This window comes from Onychostoma macrolepis, chromosome 02 (genome assembly GCF_012432095.1).
Source record: "Onychostoma macrolepis isolate SWU-2019 chromosome 02, ASM1243209v1, whole genome shotgun sequence".
In the NCBI taxonomy this organism is placed as follows: domain Eukaryota; kingdom Metazoa; phylum Chordata; class Actinopteri; order Cypriniformes; family Cyprinidae; genus Onychostoma; species Onychostoma macrolepis.
The window spans coordinates 25312280-25329117 of record NC_081156.1 but is presented as its reverse complement, the minus strand read 5'-3'; the positions used below and the strand labels follow the sequence as shown (position 1 = coordinate 25329117).

The following is a 16838-nucleotide window of genomic DNA, read 5'->3' as shown; positions in this document are numbered from 1 at the left end:
TGTATGTGTATATGTGTGTGTGTGTGTGTGTGTATATGTATGTGTATATGTATGTGTGTGTGTGCGTATGTATATGTGTATATGTGTATATGTATGTGCATGTGTATGTGTATATGTGTACATGTGTGTGCGTGTGCGTGCGTATATGTGTGTGTGTGCGTATGTATATGTGTATATGTGTATATGTGTGTGTGTGTGTGTGTATATGTATGTGTGTGTGTGTATGTATATGTATGTGTGTGTGTGCGTATGTATGTATATATTATTTTATTTTTTTAAGAAGAAGAATGAAACATAAATAATGATGAACACCAAAATAAAATAGTTAAATATTTTTTGAGTAATCCCCTAATCTATAAAGGAGGGTCAAAATAACAATTTTCACCTGCGATTTGGAGTCACAATAATTTTTAGTTTAGCCTTTCACGTCACATTTTGATTGGCACATTTGACACATTAACCTATACATTGAACTTCCCTCATCACAAAGAACGTGACTCTACTGAGCATGCTAAAAGTATGTTAATGTATGTTTTGTTTTTCATGTTTAAAGGCTAGATAATTGTTCGTAGTTAGTTGATTATTTCACAGCTGATTCAAGCTGTTCTGATTTACCATAAAAATACACCGTTTTTAAGTCAGTATGATTGTGTGTTTTATAGTAAAGCAGATACAGTTATATTTGAAGGTGCTTGTCTGTATTTATGGTAAATACGATACAATTGCACATATGTGACCCTGGACGACAAAACCAGTCTTAAGTGTCAATTTTTCGAAATTGAGATTTATACATCATCTGAAAGCTGATAAGCTTCCCGTTGATGTATGGTTTGTTATGATCGGACAATATTTGGCCGAGATACAACTATTTGAAAATCTGGAATCTGAGGGTGCAAAAAAAATCAAAATATTGAGAAAAACGCCTTTAAAGTTGTCCAAATTAAGTTCTTAGCAATGCATATTACTGATCACAAATTAAGTTTTGATACATTTACGATGAGAAATTTACAAAATATCTTCATGGAACATGATCTTTACTTAATATCCTAATGAGTTTTGACCCATACAATGTATTTTTGCCTATTGCTACAAATATACCCCAGCGACTTAAGACTGGTTTTGTAGTCCAGGGTCACATATAATACTTATTTATATCTGTGGTCTAAAACATGTTTATATCATGGATATTTGGTTAATTTTTTTTTTTTTTAAATATGCTAGACAAGGCAGTTTCCCTTTTTGTTTGACGTAGTAATATTATTCAGTGCTCTGCCATCTGTAAGTTGCTTGGTTGCTTTAAGTTTAATATTTGTAGTAATTACAGGTTTGTTTACACCTGACAAATGCGTGAATGGGCTTCTTCATCGCCTTCTCTTCAGACAGACTTCAGACTCTTCTGAGCTTCCATCTGGTTTAGCAGCTTTCAGGATATTGATTATTCAGTAAGGTCTCACACACCCTTGCAAAAAAAATAACAACACTTCATTTGTGAAAGAGCCCTTGAATAAATATAATAATGTTTTGACTTATGAAAATTATGCACAGTTTGTGCAATACTTTTACAAAAAATGCTGGGTGGAAAGAATAATGCTTGTAGCATTAATTTTATGTGGTTGTGAATAAACTTGCACAACAGTCACCACCAGAGATGAGATAAAAATAACGAAAACACATATCAGGCTGATACAGGGTGTGTCTAGAGCATTTTAAGTAGGGGCCAGCAGCACTTGTATCATCCTATAGTTTAATATAGCTCAGCATATGAAGTATTCAAGACCAAAGATGTCCTGCACCATTCTGTATCCACTGCTGCTGCTTCTGTTCAGCTGTGACTGTATTGCTGAGAATGAAGTGCAGGCTGAGGGGACTGAGCATTTGAATGTGAAAAAAAGAGGTGCTGTTTTGACTCCTGGTGAGTTCCAGCCACACATTATCACAGGGATCCAGTCTGAGCTGGCACAGCTGAAATCTACTGTGAGTTCTCTGAGGAACAGACTGCAGATCACAGAGGAAGTGCTGAAACAACTCAGGAGAAATGGTAACATCTTCCTGCCTGTTCTCATAATTTCTGTCAGCCTAATATTCTAAAGAGTTTGAGTTTTAAATATAAATAATTATTTTTTTTTTTTTTTTAGTAGTGATATCACATCAAGAAGCATTCTGTCCTGCAATAGAGATAAAACATTTATAAGCTGTTGACAAAAGTGCCAAGTGAATTCAGAAACCATGCAGTATAACATTCACTAGCCAGCAGAAGAAATAAGCATTTGATATACTATATAAAGGTTAATTTGAGTGATTATTGTGTATGGTTACACACAGAATATAAAGTGGCATTTGGCGCCACACTTGGATCAACTGATAACTTTGGACCCTTCAACACTCCAGTCACACTGGTTTACAATAATGTTTATGTGAATGAGGGAAGAGCTTACAACCCAAACACCGGTATGTGTTCTTATACTGAACCAGTGTTTCACACTGATAATTACTTTTTGTCAAAATAAACATTGTAATTATTTAAAACATCACTGTTAATTGTTGCTGTTCTATTACAGGTATCTTCACAGCACCTGTAAAAGGGGCCTATTACTTCAGTTTCTCTGGACATAACCGCTCCTCAAAAGTTCTGAATTTAGGACTCTTTAAAAATGGAGAACAGATGGTTATTCTTTTCAATCATCCTCTAGGTAACCGCTATGAATCAACAGCTAATTCAATCTCTTTGACTCTTGAGAAAGGAGATCATGTCTATGTGCGTCTCCGTGAGACTTCATGGGTTTTTGATAATTACAGTCACCACAATTCATTTGTTGGCCATTTACTTTTCCCTCTTTGAATCTTACTAAATTCATGAAGCTCAAAGTCACAACTAATATGTATTTTTGCTTGCAAGACTAATTTTTATTCTGGTATGTTTTCATATGCATAAGAAATACACTTTTAAATAGGCCTGGTGAAAGTTAGTGTGGTAAAACAATTGATGTAGAACGAACAAGTACTAGACTGCTGTCTGAATTTTAATATTTAAACCTTTTAACTTAAGCAACAAGCTGAGCTAATAAAATTTCAAAATTCACTTCTGCCTTGTAACAAAGAAGCTGAATTTCTAAACTGTGTATATTAGGAGCCAGTTATATTACAGAAAAATAATATAGGCCTAAACATGCTATCTTTCCTCATGTACCTATCCTATATAAACTGCTGTAACCTTTTGCCGGTGAGTTTTCTCTGTGACGTGTGAGATACTCCCGGTCATGAATAAAGCATATCAAAGGCGTTGTCTGGAGTCCTGTCTGGTTATTGCAGCGCAGCAGATTAATGAAACAATAGAGATCCGCTGCATCTGAATCACATGCTTCCCTGCTGTACAGCAGGTGAAAAACAGTATGTGAAAAGAGTAATTTATAGTATCCACAAAACAGAATGCAAAAAGTATCTGGATGACTTTCTACTTCTGACAAGATTTTGAAGTGTGCATCTGTGCAAAGTGCAACACTTTACTATCCTATGAGGCTTTGCGTGCTGAAGTTATTTATTACAAGTGATGTATCTAATCATTTATAATTGCTTTGACGATTTGGGAACATAAAGGATAACAGAAATTGCAGTCTTTGCTCTGGCTGATTACAACAATTACTGGTATATAAAACAATAATACATATAAGTATGCAAATAAAAAGTATGTAAATACACTAATATAGGCCTACTGATGTAAAGATGTTCTTATAGGCCAGACATGAATATAATGCAAATCTCAGTTTTTACTCCATCTACTGTAAAAAGACCCCAGTCTAAAGATTTCTTACTTTAGCATCATAATACAGGCTTTTAAAACTTATGACAGTGTTATATTGTGTGTAACATTTTTGGTGGACAAGTAAAATATATTCTTTCCTCATTATGAGTTAAACATTAATCCACCTGGTATAAAGTCAGTATCTAATACAGATAGTTCATACAAGAAACATTGGGCCCTTCACCGACATTGCTCTGGTTTTCAAAGTTGTTTCTGCAAAGAACATCATTAAACATGAACGTTATTAAAATGATTAACCCGTGTCTATCAATCACTAAAAACACACATTGCAACACATAATAGCCTTTATTTAAAAACAATCTGCATTTATAAAATTTTTCATACAGACTAAACATACAGGCTTGAAGAAAAAAAAAAAGTCATCTACATCTTGGATGGCCGGAGGGTCGGTAAATTAACAGCTAATTTTCATTTTTTGGTGAACTATCCTTTTGAAGCTTCAGCTGACAAATATTACAATAGTACAATATTACAAAAAAACTAAAACAAAAACTAAACTAGCTAAACAAAATGTCTGCAAACAAACATTAACAAATATTTTTACTGTTCACAATTACATATTTAAAATGAAGCAGGAAAAAAACAAAAATATATATAGTATATATATACAGGTGTTATAGTATATAAAATCAAGTCAAGTCACCTTTATATACAGGTGCATCTCAATAAATTAGATTGTCGTGAAAAAGTAAATTTTTTCTTGTAAGTTATTTCAAAAAGTGAAACTTTCATATATTTTAGATTCATTCCATGTAAAGTAAAATATTTCAAAAGTTTTTTTGTTTTAATTTTGATGATTAGAGCTTACAGCTCATGAAAGTCAAAAATCAGTATCTCAAAATATTAGAATATTTACATTTGAGTTTCAATAAATGACCATCCCTACAGTATAAATTCCGGGTATCTCTTGTTCTTTGAAACCACAATAATGGAGAAGACTGCTGACTTGGCAATGATCCAGAAGACGAACATTGACGCCCTCCACAAAGAGGGTAAGTCACAGAGGGTCATTACTGAAAGGTGTGGCTGTTTACAGAGTGCTGTATCAAAGCATATTAAATGCAAAGTTGACTGGAAGGAAGAATTTGGGTAGGAAAAGGTGCACAAGCAACAGGGATGACTGCAAGCTTGAGAATACTGTCAAGCAAAGCTGATTCAAACACTTGGGAGAGCTTCACAAGGAGTGAACTGAAGCTGGAGTCAGTGCATCAAGAGTCACCACGCTCAGACGTCTTCAGGAAAAGGGCTACCAAGCCACTTCTGAACCAGAGACAACGTCAGAAGCGTCTTACCTGGGCTGTGGAAAAAAAGAACTGGACTGTTGCTCAGTGAAAGTAAATTTTGCATTTCATTTGGAAATCAAGGTCCCAGAGTCTGGAGGAAGAGTGGAGAGGCACAGAATCCATGTTGCTTGAAGTCCAGTGTGAAGTTTCCACAGTCAGTGATGATTTGGGCTGCCATGTCATCTGCTGGTGTTGGTCCACTGTGTTTTCTGAAGTCCACAGTCAACACAGCCATCTACCAGGAAATTTTAGAGCACTTCATGCTTCCTTCTGCTGACAAGCTTTATGGAGATGCTGATTTCATTTTCCAGCAGGACTTGGCACCTGCCCACACTGCCAAAGGTACCAAAAGCTGGTTCAATGACCATGGTGTTACTGTGCTTGATTGGCCAGCAAACTCGCCTGACCTGAACCCCATAGAGAATCTATGGGGTATTGTCAAGAGGAAGATGAGAGACACCAGACCCAACAATGCAGATGACCTGAAGGCCGCTATCAAAGCAACCGGGGCTTCCATACCACCTCAGCAGTGCCACACCTCCATGCCAACTGATCACCTCCATGCCACGCCGAATTGAGGCAGTGATTAAAGCAAAAGGAGCCCCTACCAAGTATTGAGTACATATACAGTAAATGAACATACTTTCCAGAAGGCCAACAATTCACTAAAAATGTTTTATGAAGTATTCTAATTTGTTGAGATTGTGAATTGGTGGGTTTTTGATAAATGTGAGCCTAAATCATCACAATTAAAAGAATCAAAGACTTAAACTACTTCAGTTGGTGTGCATTGAATTTATTTAATACATGATTTTCAGAATTTGAGTTGAATTACTGAAATAAATTACCTTTCCACGACATTCTAATTTATTGAGATGCACCTGTATATAGTGCTTTATACAATACTGATTGTGTCAAAGCAGCTTTAAAAGCAGTCAAACAGGAAAATAGTTTGTCAGTAATGCAAGAAGACAATAATAAGTCATTTTTCCAGTTAAAGTCAGTTCAATGGTGATTCAGTGATGTCATCATCCAGTTCAGCTCTCTTCCAGTGTCTGTGCAATCAGTCAAGCTTCCCAAATAGGACCGAAAACTCCGTCGGTCACAGAAATGGAGAGAAAAACCTTGGGAGAAACAAAGCTCAGTTAGGGGGCCAGTTCTCCTCTGGCCAGACAAAACCACCAGGGGGTTTGATTCCAGGCTGCAACACAGGTCAGATTGTGCTGAGGACTCTGGCTCCCGTGGTCTTTGGAGGGGATCTGTCTCTAAAAGAGATCTAGCTGACATGGTCTCCGCTGACATCCATAGGGGTCATCTCTAGGTGCTGATCCACCATCTAGACTGAATATGAACTGAATCTGGTGGCTATGGTGATCTCGGAATAAGTATGAAACAGGCTAATATTAGCATAGATTATAATGGTATTAAAAACTCTAAATATTTACACATTATTACATGGAATGTAATGTGTATGCGTTTTTTCATATTCATCATTCTAAAAATTTGTCACACACAGTAACTTTGCACACTGAGTCTGATGCGTATTAATTACTCTGTTGCGAAAATATTTCACAAAACAGTACTAAATGGTGTCTTCAAGCAGTGAGGATGATATTGTTGTCCTCTCGCTTCTTAAAAAGAGAAAAGAAAGGAAATATTGGGTCCATCCAATCCTGAGATATAGAGAGGAAGGAGAGTTCCTCTTCCTTATTAAGGAGCAGCGGGATTATCAAGGACGATTCAAAGTTTATTTCAGGATGTCAGTGGCTCAGTTTGATGCTTTGCTAGCGATACTAGAGCCACATAGTAAAAAGATGACCACCAATTTCTGTGAACTCGGTGTGAAAGGATCTTTACAGTGCTTTGTGCTGCGAGACGAAGTGGATGAACTTGACAATCGCCATTCTGGATTTTGGCGTTCGCTTGTACGGTGGTTCTGAAAATGCTTGCCACGGATGCGAAAAACGCACAAAAATTGAACCCAATCCGAATTTTCTTATGACGGACGAACATTTCGGAGGCAGTATGTAAACGTGATTGACATAACGTGAGGTCATATTTATTTTTTAACTCAGTGTACAATGTCCTTTAGTCTTGAAAGTACACACACTATGTTGTTGCAGTGGAGTGGTCAAAATTTATTTGATTTTTTACAGTGTGTATGAAGCATCAATGGGGGAAAATAAATAAATACATTCTACTTTCCAATCTTGTTATTTTGAGATAAGTATTTCTCTCTGTACTCTTGACTGTCCTGAGGCACAACTTTTTTGATTTGCTAGATTGAAATTGATTATACCTATATCAACTCTTCACTTTCCTTGGTAAATACTGCACAATGTAGAAATAGGCTACATGCTCAATAGTCTCTGCTTCACTACAGGATGTACCGTGGGGGAAAAAAATATTTGAACATAATTTTAATGGTAGGTTTATTTGAACAGTGAGAGACAGAATAACAACAAAAAATCCAGAAAAACGCATTTAAAAAAAGTTATAAATTGATTTGCATTTAAATGAATAAAATAAGTATTTGATCCCTTTGCAAAACATGACTTAGTACTTGGTGGCAAAACCCTTTTTGGCAATCAATTTTGGAGATCAGACGTTTCTTGTAGTTGGCCACCAGGTTTGCACACATCTCAGGAGGGATTTTGTCCTACTCCTCTTTGCAAAAGCCAAAAAACTTTCACGGGGACTTTAATGTTATTTTTAGTAATCTCCGATTGGCGAAGTCAAACATTATTAGTACTGACATGAAGAGCAGTGTTTTGTCCCGTGACTATGCTGCCTCACAGTCACCCAGTCACCCTGCTGCGGGGGCTCTGCAACCAGAACCAAACAATGTACCAGGACTCGCTAAGCTAGTCGCATCCAAAGCTGCAGTATCTCACAGAAGTGAGTACACCCCTCACATTTTTGTAAATATTTTATTATATCTTTTCATGTGACAACACGAAATTTGCTACAATGTAAAGTAGTGAGTGTACGAACGAACGTAAATCCGGCCCTGGGTGTCACTCACAGCCTATTCTGTAGTCTACTATTGGCTTTAAATATTAAACCTCTGCTTGTTTGTGCTAACTGTAAATCATTCTGATCTTTTTATTTATTTATTTTTTTTTTGCACGTGTGTCACATTGTACCCAGTAACTATGATTTTAAACTCTTTTTGTGTAATAAAATACAGTATCTTCAGTAAGTCATATAAATGAACTGATTTGATCCATCTCAGCAAAACAGTTTATATACGTTTCCTATAAACATGACCACGTTTTACACGTGATTACCTGCAACACATACAAATATTTTGTTTTATTTCCTTATAAAATGTGGGTCATAAGTTAAACATCAATGCACCAGGGATATATAAGGAGCTGCAGGAATTTCTGGGACTGAAACACCTGTAGAGTCTTGTACAGGGCTGTAGGGGACCATCTACAGAAGCCCAGTATATTAATTTCTTCACTAACCATTGCAGTGCAGTACTTGTATACTCTGGTAATTGCTAGAGGAAGTAACCAGCATAAGAAAAGCGTAGGAAAGATTTCAAGTGGTGTGACTGCAAAACCTTAAGGTAAAGATGTCCCACACCATTCTGTATCCACTGCTGCTTTTCCTGTTCAGCTGTGACTGCATGTCTGAGGTCCCGCAGCAAGAAAACGAAGTGCAGGCTGAGGGGACTGAATGTTTGAATGTAGAGGAAAGAGATGCGCTTTTGTCGTCTGGTGAGTTTCAGCAATACTTTCTCACAGGAATCCGCTCTGAGCTGGCAGAGCTGAGATCCACTGTGAGTTCTCTGAAGGACAGACTGCAGGCCACTGAGGAAGAGCTGGAGCAGCTCAGGAGAAAAGGTAACTTCCTGTCTGTTCTCGTTTCATAAAATGAAAAAATAAATAATAAATAAAAATAGTGCATAAAAATTCCTATAGATGGATAAAAAATTGTTAGTTACATCTCTGTTGTGTGTGTTTTTTTATTTTTTTTATTCACCACCATTACACCACCCCACTGTTGATCATAAGAGTGCCAAGACATTTTAGAATACATGCTTATTCAGTTTATCATTTAGGCCTACTAGCCAGCAGTTGGCATAAGCATCTTTAAACAGACAGACTCTATAAACTACTGTATAACCAATGAAAAGATTTGAATTATAATGAGATGTGTAGCTAATTGCAGTAATTATACAGTAGTTTACATGATTATTTTTCAACAAAATATCATCTCTGATTCACACAGAATATAAAGTGGCATTTGCTGCCACACTTGGACACATAGGTAACCTCGGACCTTTCAACACTGAGATAACTCTGGTTTACAAACATGTCTTTGTCAATGAAGGAAAAGTTTACAACCCAACCACTGGTATGTGTTCTTATATTGAACCTGTATGAATGTTTAAATCACACTCTGAAAACTACATTTTTGTCAAAATAAAAAGTGTTATTAAATGAGAATAAAAATGTCATCGTGAATTGTTGTATTGCAGGTATTTTCACAGCGCCTGTCAAAGGCGTCTATTTCTTCAGTTTCTCTGGACATAACCGCTCATCTAAAGCTATGGGTCTAAGACTCTTTAAAAATGGACAACAGATGATAACTGTCTTCAATCATCCTTTAGGTGACCGCTATGATACAGGATCTAACTCAATCTCTTTGACTCTAGAGGAAGGAGATCATGTCTACATGCGCCTCAGCAAAATACATGGGTCTTTGATAATGAAAATGACCACACTTCATTTAGTGGCCATTTACTTTTTTCTCTTTGATGGTCTTTTTAAATTGTATGTATTACTATTTAAATGTATGGTGATGTATTTGTAATGTGCACACCTTTGATCATTTGAAATATTCCCTAAATATACTGTATATACTTTTTACACAGAATTTGGCATTTGATATTCTCCATATGTTTCCTTAATAAATGAAACTGACACATTAGATTCTGAAATGTCATGCTTTGTGGTTGAGTCATTTGTATGTAGAAAAAGGTCTGTGCAGAGAGATTTAGAGAAAGTAAATCAATAAACTTTACAAGTTATTAGATGTCACAGCCTTCAAACATAATGACTGGATACACCGTCTCATCTTTAAGGCTTTCTGTCTTCACCTGTGAACAATTACCATGCAAACACTTCAACCTATAGTTAAAAGACACTTACATACACACACACACACACACACACACACACACACACACACACACACACACACACACACACACTCAGTTTCGTCCTCAAACTACGTAAATTTATAATAATCAGCATTTGAACGGGAAAGAGACACTTTCACTCATTCTAAGGAAAGTCTTTATTGGTCAATGTACAGAAAGTGCTGCAGTGACCATCAAAGAAGTTAAACAAAAACCCTTTACAAAACAAAAGGAGAGAAACATATACAAAAGAATAGTCTTACATGATTTTACAGGGGTGATCTTTTTAAAAGTTTCTTTTTTGTTCCTGTTCTATAACACACATGGTAAAAAGGACTAGTGAAATATAGGAATGAAAGGTGTGGGAGGTGGACGGAGGGGCAACGGGATGTCTCACAAGGCTGACATCACAAGCACATTTTGGCTGATGGCATGAGAAATCCTAACCACTGCAACAGACATTACATGAAACCCAATGCACATATTCATAAATGCACATGTCAAGGGGGGAAAACCATACGTATCATCTACAGTTCTGGTTTTACTCTTCTATAGGAAATGAAAACAGTGTCAAAAGCCTCAGTTTTCACAAGATTTGGCTCTTGTTTGAAGTTTCCATACATTTCTAGGCCTATTTCATATCTTTTCCTGAAAAATTGAATTGAACTGTACACTGTGGGGAGGTTAGTAAAGACCTTCACAATATACCAAAATAGCCCCAGGCTAAAACCACTGATCACTTTTCTTCTATTTTCTTTTTTTATATATAGTTTAAAAGTGCCTTTGTCTACAGAGACTTAGACAAATCTATTTGAGGTGAAGTGAGGGAGAACCCATCCGCGGTTGAGGTGAGGACACTATGAACGATAAAAGAGAGATCAACACAGACAGAGAGAGGAGGAGGAACCTTCCTCTTCAGCAAGCAAGTGTGGACACAAACAGGCTGTGAGGGATGCAGGAGAACGTGAGGAATCTGAGTCACCATTCAACTACTCTACAGTTCCCTATTTACAGAAGACAGGCATATAAAAATGTACAGACACGCTTCCTCCTATCTTACCACCAAGAACCCCAAAAAAACGGAAAAGGAAAAGAGTTTGAAATATTTTTTGTTTGTTTGTTTTGTTTTTAAATGTTATCTCATTACTATATATAACTTGCTGAAAGAGAACCGTCTCAATCAAAATCTCTCTGAGGATCTAAAATAAACCTATATGCTAGATTTCAAATGAAGAAAATATCATTATTATATACTTTCATTGCAAAAACAACTTTTGGGTATTTACTATTGCACATCAATGCAATATTAAATGTTACTCTGAAGACAACAAATGGTGAAGGCAAAGCCACACTGTCAAATATTACAGTTTAGTATTTCAGAAAGGGAGAAAGCATCATGATGCTAGACTATAATCTGATTAATCAACATGAAACAAATTAAAAACAGTAAACGTAAATAAAAAAACATCCCAGAGATGTTGATTCACAATTTATTCCATTGTGCCGATTTATCTTTCCTTTTTGTGGATCTACTGAGACACTGCAGCTTATACTACTGAAGTACATACAGGCTTTGCAGCGTTTGGACTGAGGGGTGCGATTCCCAATATTGACCAGCAGATGGCGTTACAGGATGCTTTTTGTGGGTGTTGGAAAGAGTCAAAATCAGGCTGATGTGTGACAGCTTTTCAGGCAATAAATTCTGGCTTCTGTAAGTGTGAGAGGGCATTAAATGCGGGTGTTTTATGTATATATGTGTACGTGTGCGCACAAGTCTATGTCTGCATGTGAATCTTGCTTGTGTGAAGGTGTATGCATGTGTGTGTGAGCGACTGTGTGTGTTTGCGCGTGTCTTAATAGGGTAACGTTGACGGGTCCCACTCAAGCTTTCCTTTCACTTTTCCCTTCTGAATGTTAGTCTCTTCATCTTCGTCACTGTCCTCGGATTCAGCACTCGAAAGATCTCCTGCCAGTTCATCATCCTCTTCGTCTTCATCCTCCTCTTCCTCTGGCTCCTCCTCCCTCACCTCCTCAGCAATTTGAGTCCCATCAATGCTCTATAACCAACAACAGAATGATGCTATTTATACCATCTTCATGATTAAAACAGTCAAACTCCACACAATATAGAGCAGTGTTGTTATTGTTAAAGGAATAGTTTATCCAAAAATGACAATTCTGTCATCATTTACTCACCCTTATTCTCATGAACACAAAAGAAGAATCCAACAGTTGACGGTAACCATTGACTTTCAATACTATGGAAGTAAATGGCTACCATCATCTGTTTGGTTACTAACATTCTTTGTTCTCAAAATAAATATTATGCTTTAGACTCTAATGCATTCATTCAAAACTCACAACCTAGAGTTTCAAAGTAGTTTCCCCAACAATTGTCTTTACCAATGATGCACATACTGACCTCCATGGGATTAACAGTGATGTTAAGATTGGAGTCGTCCCAGTCCATCTCTGGGTCTTTTCTTCCCTCTTCGTCCTCTTTTGAACCGTCCTGGTGGGTGGTGTGGATGCGGTAGATGCCCAAGACCACAATGACCACCAGGGCGGCGATGCACATTACAATTACCACTGTCGCAGCAGGAGGGGTACCTAATGACACATGGGTGAAGACAAATATTTTATCTTGTAAAAATATTTTAAGTTGTGGCATGTTACTGTACAAAGAGCAATTTATAATCTAGATTTGACAAAACATGCTCAAAGCTGTTGAATTCTATTATTTAATTAAGTTACTACAGTCCATTGAGATTGTTATTGTGATTATTATTAATAATAATAATAATAATAATAATGTAATTATTTACTGATCATTGTCTTATGTCATATTGAAGTTAGCAGTGTTTCATACAAGCAATGTGTACAAGTCTCTTATACTCCCCAAGGCTGCATTTATTTGCATTATTTATTTGAATAATACAGTAGAAACAGTAATATTGTGTGATAAAATGAAATATGAATATTATTTCAAATTTAAATATATTTTAAAACCTAATTTATTCCTGTGATGGCAAAGCTGAATTTTCAGCATCCTTATTTCAGTCTTAAGTGTCACATGATCCTTCAGAAATCATTTTAATATGCTGATTTGCTGCTCAAGAAACATTTCTGAACAATGTTGAAAACAGTTATGCTGCATATTATTTTTGAAATAGATTTTGAATTTTTTTACATCATAAGTACTGTACCTTTACAGTCACTTATGATCGATTTAATGTGTCCTTGCTGTATAAAACTATTAATTTCTTTAAAAAACTAAAAACTTTTGAACAGTAGTCTACATATAGAGAGAGAAATAGAAAGAGATGCATGGGTGTTTTAGTCACCCTGCTTTACTTTTAAATGTAGTACAATAACTGGAATGCATGACCTTGAGCCGCTTATAGCTCTAGGCTTTCTATCTATCTTGCAATTATGTATATTCATAGTATTGTTAGGACTCACTCAGCCATATAAAAATCAATACAATTCCAGATTACTGTCGTTTAGTGTTTTTCTAAGGGAGGTCTGTTCTAGGTGGCTGAGGTGAAGCTTATTTAGCCGTGCTGACAGTGGAAGACAGTTTCGCACAGTTCACTTTAAGAACAGTGTCGTTTACTGAGACCTTGCAGTCAGCAAGAGCAGGATTGGGAGCATGAGGTCACAGTGCCACCTGCTGTTTTTCCATGTCTCTCCTAAAGCAGCATGTCTCGCATCCTGTCATCTCTCTCCCTCTTTCTTTTCTTCAGTCCAGAGAGCAGAATGCTCCATCTCGCTGCAGTCAGCTGTGCTCTGTGCGCCCTTGGGGAGATCGCTGGTGTCCCTGGTGTGTGCGTGAGCTGGTAGAGTAAGTGTAATTTACCAAGCTCCTTCAAACCAACAATACGGTCTCCAGAGCCTGTCGTCCGCTTAGACTAGTGTGCGGATTTTGTATGCACATGTGAGTGCATACTTGCTTTTTTATAAGCTGAATTTTCCGATGAATAGTTTTTGTGACACATTTACTGTTCTCTTAAAGCCACTGTTTTACAATTCAGTTAGATGGTTTAACAAAGGAACAACACATTATTCACAAAACAAATCAATTAATTTTCATTTCCAACACAATAGTGTCACACAGGATAAAATGACTGCATGAGCAGGATTGGATGAGCTTTATTAAGAGGCATCAAGGCTGACTTTACCTGAGATGTGATCAGAGTTGACAGTATGGACCACCTGTGGATGATGCACAGGTCTCATATACTGGGATTGGACGGCCATGTGATTGACATGCTCCACGGCCTCTGAGCTGTGCACTATTCCAATCTGAGAGGCGGGACAAACAGAAAATAGTTCAGAGAGACAACAGGAAGAAAGAAAATCTTACCTTATGGCCACATCAAGCAAGCAAGGAAGCAAGGAAGGAAGGAAGGACGAATATATATATAAATTGTTTTATAATATAAAATGTCTAATATAAACAGAAAATATTATAAATATAAATGAATTAATATAAATAAATAAGTACATTACTAAAATTATACAAATAATTCATAAAAGTATTATACAGTTGAAAATACACTAATGATGCTATCAATTCAATACTGTATTCATTTAAAAACTAAAAAGTAAAGTATAACCATTTAAATTTAAACCTGTGAATTTTAGGATATTGTACACTGCACTATATTTTTGAAGTACTGTGTCATGGTAGCTGGTTTTGTCTCAAGTGTTCCCACTGATGCAGATGTCCCAATTTCCTCTAATTTATATGGTATAGTCTGTATTATCATTCAGAAAGACTGATGAGCCATTATTTAAATAGGCTACCATTTTAATACCACCCGGCTTATTATTGCATCATGAATTTTTGATTTAAAAAAAAAAAACCTTTACATGTCAGTCAGATGGTCTCTTTCTGTCTTAAAGGACAGTTCTTAATCAGAAATCAAGAGTCAAAAGTCAAGGCTCTGTGAGAGCAGTGCACAGCTAACTTTTAAGTACTAAGAGTCCAAAAGTTCAAAAAGCCGAAAGAAGAGCAGGAATTGAAGGAGGGGGATAAAGTGAATGGATGATAAAAAGAATAAGAAGCCATGCCCAGTATGAAGGCAGTCTCTGACCTCCAAGTTGAACTCATTGCTTGTGTAGCGTCCATTCAGTTCAGAGCAACTGAGCCGGAACCTTCTCTCAGACAGACCGCCAGGCTTCCAGTTACGGTACCTCACCTGCCTGATGGCCTGTTCATAATGCACCATGGAGTCCACACCTGAGACCAAAGAAAGACCAGTGTCAGGAACTCGGTCTACTCAGACAAAAGAGCTACAGAGGCCTGGGAGACACTCAACATGGAGTCTGTGAACAAGTAGGTCTTAGACCTTTTCTAATAACTGTAAAACCACTTTATGAAATGTCACAGTGATTTCAATTTGCTTGCAAAAAGTCAAATGTACAGAATGATTGATAGAGGCAAAAATCTGTTCAAGAGTCCGAGCAGGATCTAGGTTAAAGGCGTTTGAGCACAATCAAGAGTGACTTTTAAAGATCAAATATATATATATTTTTTTTTTGAAAAGCTTAAAAAATGTTTTGGGGAAGAAAAATAAATAAATAAAAAATAAAAAAACACTGACTTACTAAATGTCCAAAGGATGCACAACCTTACTTTAGCACTGATAAGCGCTAGAAAAGGGATTTTTTAAAAATACTTTATTAATAAATTAATACTTTTTAAAGAAATAGTTCACTTTTCTGCAGATAATTACAGTTGGTGGGAATCTGGGTTGTCAAACTGATGATAAAAAAAAACAAACAACAACAATGCAATGCAAATGCACAGTTTTTGCATTGCCTTCCTTCTTATCCCAACATTAGGAAAGAGTTGATCAACTTTATTTTTAATGCAGTTCCAGACCGTGTCTGGAATTTGACGCGGGATTTTCAGAAAGATTGAAACTAAAAGACGGTGCTGTGCCGACTATATTGTATCCAACAATAATGTTGCAACAAACAAGTGTGAGTAACTGTTTTTATCATGTGATCACTACTGCTTTGTCTTAAACAGATCATTTGATATGAATATTTGTGTGTTTTTAACCTAAATCACAGCAGCGTCCATCTGTGAACATTATCAACATTGATAATAATACAGTATGTTCCTTGAGCACCAAATCAGCATATTAAAATGATTTCTGAAGGATCATCTACTGAAAACTGAAGTAATGATTGCTGAAAATTTAGCTTTGCTTTGTAAGTCACAGGAATAAATGACATTTTAAAATATATTAAAACAGCAAACATTTTAAAACAATAATATTTCTCAATATTATTGTGTTTACTGTATTGTATTCGATCGAATAAATGCAGCCTTGGTGAAGACTTTTCTTTTTTAAAACATTCAAATTTTACTGTGCCCAAACTTTTGAACAGTAATGCATTACCAGTCTTCTAAAGCCATACGACAGCTTTGCATAATTACTGAAAACAGATGATATGTAATAGTCAGTAACAATAAAGTCACTGTACAAATGGATACTGACAGCAGAGGGTAAGATTTTCAGTGAAAAATTGTATAAACGTCAGTCTGTTCCTCACACAAATCTAT

The 16838-nt window shown here is 36.3% G+C and overlaps 2 protein-coding genes and 1 pseudogene across 6 annotated transcripts in view; 2 read left to right on the top strand and 1 right to left on the bottom strand.

Moving 5' to 3' along the window:
- The first annotated feature begins 245 nt into the window (after positions 1 to 245).
- Positions 246 to 3275, top strand: LOC131522751 (complement C1q subcomponent subunit B-like). Its single transcript, XM_058748446.1, has 3 exons — positions 246 to 2038; positions 2323 to 2448; positions 2559 to 3275. The coding sequence occupies exons 1-3, from the start codon at positions 1762 to 1764 to the stop codon at positions 2837 to 2839; spliced, it is 684 nt and encodes a 227-aa protein (XP_058604429.1). The 5' UTR covers positions 246 to 1761; the 3' UTR covers positions 2840 to 3275.
- Positions 3276 to 8520: 5245 nt separating this feature from the next.
- On the top strand, positions 8521 to 10015 carry LOC131522759 (complement C1q-like protein 2; annotated as a pseudogene).
- Positions 10016 to 10412: 397 nt separating this feature from the next.
- clstn2a (calsyntenin 2a) overlaps positions 10413 to 16838 on the bottom strand; it is a 214966-nt gene continuing 208540 nt past the window's right edge. For 2 of the 5 annotated variants that reach the window (XM_058748413.1, XM_058748404.1), the window contains 4 exons: positions 15358 to 15503; positions 14440 to 14563; positions 12681 to 12868; positions 10413 to 12315 (listed from right to left, as the gene is read on the bottom strand). In XM_058748413.1, coding sequence (XP_058604396.1) covers positions 12112 to 12315; positions 12681 to 12868; positions 14440 to 14563; positions 15358 to 15503 — 662 coding nt within the window. In that variant the 3' untranslated portion in view covers positions 10413 to 12111. The remainder of the gene's footprint in view (positions 12316 to 12680; positions 12869 to 14439; positions 14564 to 15357; positions 15504 to 16838) is intronic. The other 3 variants (XM_058748423.1, XM_058748433.1, XM_058748397.1) reach the window with 2 other exon arrangements.

Excerpts from the sequence above, each read along its gene's own strand:
- LOC131522751 (XM_058748446.1), top strand. The coding sequence starts at position 1,762 with ATGAAGTATTCAAGACCAAAGATGTCCTGCACCATTCTGTATCCACTG. Across the intron at positions 2,039-2,322 it reads GAAACAACTCAGGAGAAATG|AATATAAAGTGGCATTTGGC; the intron begins GTAACATCTTCC and ends GGTTACACACAG. Across the intron at positions 2,449-2,558 it reads AGCTTACAACCCAAACACCG|GTATCTTCACAGCACCTGTA; the intron begins GTATGTGTTCTT and ends GTTCTATTACAG.